The 6,000-nt window shown below is 45.0% G+C and overlaps 1 protein-coding gene across 1 annotated transcript in view; it reads right to left on the reverse strand.

Annotated features, from left to right (window-relative positions):
• Positions 1 to 3,334, reverse strand: part of VAC14 (VAC14 component of PIKFYVE complex) — a 100,556-nt gene extending 97,222 nt beyond the window's left edge. Inside the window, exon 1 of the mRNA XM_019654108.1 lies at positions 2,963 to 3,334. Coding sequence (XP_019509653.1) covers positions 2,963 to 3,066 — 104 coding nt within the window. The 5' untranslated portion in view covers positions 3,067 to 3,334. The remainder of the gene's footprint in view (positions 1 to 2,962) is intronic.
• Positions 3,335 to 6,000: the final 2,666 nt, after the last annotated feature.

A 6,000-nucleotide genomic window follows, 5' to 3' on the forward strand; every position in this document is an offset into this window, starting at 1 on the left:
TGACTTTTTTTTTTTTAAATGATCACTCTATAGACTGAATTGTGTCCCCCAACCCAAGGTCATGTGCTGAAGTCCTAAACCCCACTTTGACTATACAGTAGTCCTTTTATCAGTTACCCATGCTCAACCATGGTCCAAAAATATTAAATGAAAAATTCCAGAAATAAGCAATTCATAAGTTTTAAATTGTGTGTTTTGAGTAGCAATGATGAAACCCTGTGCTGTCCCACCTAGGACGGGAATCATCCTTTTGTCCGGCGTATCCACACAGTGCGTACACTACAATATTTTGAGAGAGACCAATTTGTGTAACTTTATACAGTATGTTATAACTGTTCTATTTTATTAGTTATTGATAAACTCTTACTGTGCCTAATTTGTAAATCAAACTTTATCATAGGTATGTATGTATAAGAAAAAACAGTGTATATAGGGTTCAGTACTATCTATGGTTCCAGGCATCCGCTGAGGGTCTTGGAACGTATCCCCCGTGAATAAGGGTGGTGGGGGAGGGGAGCTATACTCTGAGGAACATATCAAACAGGACACTTCTTCCAAATATGGCTGAAGAAGGCTAGAAACTGACTTCAGGGTCTTCTAGGCCAGTGCTTCTCAAACTTGAATGTGCGTACAAATCACTCAGGGGTCTTGTGAAAATGCAGCTTCTGATCCACAGGTCTGTGGTAAGGCTGGAGACTCTTGAACAAGCTCCCAGGTGAGCCTCATGCTGCTAGTCTATGGGCTTACACTTTTGAGTAGCAAAGTCCTTAGACTGCAATGTTATTTCCCCACTGAAAATATATGGTCATTCATTCAGACACCGACTGTCAAATGCCACCAGGCACTGTGCTAAGTGCTGAGGATAAATACAACAGAGTCTCTGCTCTTAAGGAGTTCCTACTCCAGTTAAGGCCCTAGGGGGTTTCTCTGAATTCCACAAATCAAGGGCAATGTCTAATACAAATCAAACCCAATTAAAGACAAAACTCTTACCGGACAGCTTGCAAAGCGAGAGCACTTACACAAGTTGTGCTGGAGGTAATGCTGAGATAAATACTTCTCTATTTAAGGGCTCAATAGATGATTCAAGCTACGATAAAACCAGACATTCTTGAGAAGCAGTGGGTGACGGACAAAACTCGGTGTCAATGTGGCTTCAAAGACTACAAAACCCAATGGACATGGAGCCACGTCCATACATCAGTCAGTTCTGGTCTACTCAGTATAGCGATACTCATCATTAAGACTTGCTAGCATTAGTGAGGTCAGGGTATAAACAAGAAGCAGTATGAAAAGGGCAGTTCAAAAAGTGGTGCTTGATGAGAAAAGAAGCTAGGTGGTTTTGGACACAATGAATATTAGAACCTAATGGAAGGGTCCTCTTAGCAAAGTGTACACTCTTTAGTTGAGGAGGAAACTAAAACTCAAAGCAGTTAAGGCAGTGGTTCTCAACCGCCCGAGGGGACATTTGACAATGCATGGAGACATTTTTCGGTTGTTACAACTGATGGAATGCTACTGGTATCTAGAGACCAGGGATGCTCTAAAATTCCTGCAATGCACAGGCACAGCACACCACAACCAAGAATTACCGTATCTGTTCCAAAATTTCAATAGTGCTGAAGTTAAGAAACCGAGTTAGGGCATTTGCCAAGGTCAAAGAATGGGTGTCATACATGGACTAGATTAGAGATATCCAATAGCATTCTACAGTGATGAAAATGGTTTAAAATCTGCACTGTCCAGGGCCGGCCGAGTGGCGTGTTGGTTAAGAGCTGGCTTGGGAGTGCGAGCTCTGAGCAGCAGGGCCCCGGTTCGGATCCCACATGAGGGCCAGTGACACTGCCCTCTACAGCTAAGATGGTGAACAACAGCTCGACCTGGAGCTGGGCTGCCGTGAGTCGCCAGTGACAGCGTAGGCTGCAAAGAAAAAAAAAAAAAAATCTGCACTGTCCATTATAGTAGCTAACAGCCGCGTGTGGCTAGTGAACATTTGAAATATGGGTAGTGTGACTGAGAAACTGGATTAAATTTTTTTATTTTAATACTTTAAATGTAAACAGCCACACATGGCCAGTGGTTACCCTACTGGACAGGGCAGAACTACAACCCTATTTTCTGACTCTTAGACTGTTCTTTCAGTTTCACAGCCTGCTTCTTTCCACTCTTCTGAAATCACCGACCCACTCACCTGACTTTATCACAAAGATCTGACTGGAAAAAACTACAAATCCAAAATAACAGCAGAAAAATATCAACAAAACATTCCCAGTTAAACCCCTTGTTTTGTACATTGGGAAATAAAGCATAATGTCAGATCACGGTTACACATACATGTAATAAGACTGCAGAAACAAAAAATGTCAGATTATTCCTACTTTCACTTGCAGGGAAGGGTGATATGACAGAGAAAACAAACAGCCCTCTGAGTCTTGAGGTTTTGAAGTTTCTAACCTGATTTCTCTACTTGGTCACCTAACAGTCCCTTTCACTTCTCAGAAGCTAAGTAAGAAATGAGGCAGGTCAACTCATGAGCAAATTCTCATGCTTCCCACCTTCCTTCCATCACAGAGGCCACTCGATTTGCTGGTTTTGATGGGGACCACACTGAGGATGCACCATATGCCAGGCACTGTACAAGCACTAAGCATGCATCATGTCGCTTCATTCTCATTGCAGCCCTAAGCACTACACATACATTATGGGACTTCATTCTTACTGCAGCCCTTTAGGCACCAGGAGGTTAAACAACTTGGCCCAGGTCACACAGCCAGGCAGAGGGAAGCAAAGGTGGGATTCCCAATATCCTGCTCTAAAGCACTGTGCTAAGGGCTAAACCTGCAGAAGCAACCCTGGCTGCAAAGGAGTGAATTGTTCCCTCAGGGAGCGGGACCCCTGCATAGCCAGGGCTGGGTCCCGCCTCCGCTCCCTACGCCCAACCCTGGATGCCCGCGGCTCTTACTTCTCGATCTCCAGCGCTGCCACCTTCCGCTTTTCATAGAGCTTGTCATTGAGGGCGCGCACGATGTTGGGCGTGAGCGGTGCGAAGTCCTTCTCGGGGTTCATGGTGGCAGCTCCGGACGCTCCTCGGAGCCTCGCGACTCCTCAGCCCGCGGTTGCCCGGGCCGCGCCGGGGGCCAGGGAGGTCTGCAGCTCCGTGTTGCCTCCGGCGCCGGCTCATGGACCACGCCACCCCGGGCCCGCCTGCCTCGCTCCGCCGCCGCGCGCCGCCTGGGAACCCAGGCCTGGACCCCGCCCCCGCTCCCGCCCCCGCCACCTGCCTCCAGCCACCGAACTGTTCACGCGACTAGTTCCCGCCAGGCACCGACAGAACTCAAGGGGCAGCGGCCATGTTACTCGGATCACATGACTCCGCAGCAGCTTCCGCCTTCCGTCTCGAGGACCCACCCCTCGCCAGTCACGCCTGTGGGTTGGCCACGCCCCGCAAGACCCCGCCTCTCTCCCGTCCCCCGTTGCCTGAGTCTGATTTACTCAGCGGGTCGTGTACCCCTTGAACTCAACTACCCGCGTGAGGTAGGTGTGGGGCATAGTGGACTTCTGCAGACTTTCCTGAGAAGCAAGGGGCTCTTGGAGCCTGACTCACTTAGCATAATTTATTCAATACTTACTGAATCCACTAATTCATTCACTACTTAGTCACCGGTCGATTTCGCATATACCAATATTCCCCAAATTGTAGTAGATTTTCATCATAGTCTAGCCACTTGAACTATTATTTAAAAAAGTATTTTTCTCAACTCACTTAAAATCTTAAATTCCTCCTTTATTCTTGCTTATGCCCTAAAATCGTGGGTTTGAATAGTTGTATATTTTTCTAAAACATATTAAAATAAATTCTGAAATATAGTACTACCTGTCTACCACCTAAAATCTCGTACCAACAGTGGCTGTCACCCCACCATTTGGACTTGGGATGAATTTACCATACCTGAAGGGCTAGGTTACAGACAGGAGAAACCCCAAATCTGTTGGGTCTAAGTCTCCAGGTGGATCTACTATAAAGCAGCCCCTCCAAGTGCTTTGAGTATCACACTAGATGGTGGAACAAAAATTGAAGCTATATGGCAAATTTTTAAAAAGCAGTTTATAGACACAGTGTGGCTAAAAATGTAGTAACAGGGAGGTGCATCACAGTTCCTTATTGTATGCTTTCACAGTGGACAGGGACTTAGGACAAGGGCTAGACCACAGTGGAGCCCAATGACTATTAAGTATGAATATAATAAGTGGTGGTACTTTTCTCTAATGAGTGAAAAGTACACCCATAATGCTTATAACAATCTTGAAAATGCAGTATTATCCTCAATCCATAGATGATACCAAGTGAGGGGCTATGGTAGGCAGAATTTGACGAAGGCCCCCAAGATTCCCACCCCTTTGGGTACATGCCCTGTATAATCCCCTCTCCTTGAGTGTGGCCAAGGCTTGTAAATATGATGGGCTGTCACTCTATTATATGACGTTATGTAGCAGAGGGATTTTGCAGATATAATTAATGTCCCTCATCAGTTGACTCTGAGTTGATTAAAAGAGTGATTATCCTGGGTATGTCTGACCTAATCAGATGAGGCCTTAAAAAGAAGTTAGAAAAGATTTGAAGTGGGAGATTCTCCTGCTGGCCTTGAAGAGTAAACACTAACAGCAGTGAACTGTCTATGATGGGTTATGTGGCAAGTACCTTAGAGTGGGCTCTGGTTGCTAGGAGTGGTCCTCTGTTGTCAGTTGCCAAGAAAATGGGACTAAAGTCATATGGCTCTAAGGAAATTGATATATACATATATCAGTGAAAATTTTTTATATTTAGAATTAGCCAGCTGGACTCAGTTTAGATGATCCCAATTTTGTTGGCATCATAGTCAGGAGCTAGTCGAACATATGCCTTCTTCTATCAGTCCTGATCAGTGTTGGCCTTGGCCATGTCAATGTCATAGACCTTATGCACAGCCTGTTTCATCTGGTGCTTGTTGGCCTTGGCATCTACAATGAACACAAGTGTATTGTTGTCTTCTATCTTCTTCAGGGCTGGCTCAGTAGCCGAGAATATCTGGGCTGCCTTCGGAGCCACTGTGTCTTGGGTCTTCGGAAGGTGGGTGATATGTGGATCTTCTTTTTTCTGTGGCTGTGGATGCCTTTCAGCGCTGCTTCCTTCGCCTTCAAAACCTTTACTTTGGCTTCAGCTCTGGGAGGGCAAGGGCTTCCTTCTATGCTTTTGGCGCCATCTTTCTGAAATAGTTGTTAACACTCTTGAAGTGGGGCTTTCCCTAGTTGAGCCTCCAGATGAGGATGCAGCTGGCTGGCATCTTCATTTCAGCCTGGGGAACCCTGAGCCAGGAACCCAGTTCAGTCCATTCCTGACCCATGGAAACGGTGAGATAAGGAGTTTGTGTTGCTTTAAGCTACCAGGTTTGTGGTAATTTGTTATGCAACCATAGAAAACAAACACAGGGGCTAACCCAAAACTCACTAAGTCACGGAACAATCATGTCTAGAAAAATCTATGAAAAACGTTTTTTCTCTTTTCTGGTGGAATTTTCACACCTTTTAAAATCTTCGCCAACACAATGCGATGAATGAAGGTGGGCTCACCAACAACCTGAAAACTGCCCCCAATATAGGTTCATCTCCAGAGAAAATGTATTGCTTGATGGTTTCTGATACCGAGTAGCACTGATAAGGACATTTCCAAACGTCTTACAAGGTTTATGTCTTTAGGATTTTGATGATGGTTGATGCAAAACAATGAAAAAAAAATCAGATCAGTGGGAATGGTGTGGATCTGTTTCTCCAGTGTGTATTCATTTCCACTGGACCCATATCTAATATAGTATCTCATCTGTTTCTTTTGCTGTTTGGTTTGGCTTTTTCTTAAAGGTGAACCAAATTCCCCAAAGATCATAATGTGATACAGTTTTTAATAATTGAAACAGTAAGGAATTTTTTTTTACCCCAGAAGGAACTCTTTTCTCCTGAAATCATTCT

This window comes from Hipposideros armiger, unplaced genomic scaffold, assembly GCF_001890085.2.
Source record: "Hipposideros armiger isolate ML-2016 unplaced genomic scaffold, ASM189008v1 scaffold_9, whole genome shotgun sequence".
Lineage (NCBI taxonomy): Eukaryota > Metazoa > Chordata > Mammalia > Chiroptera > Hipposideridae > Hipposideros > Hipposideros armiger.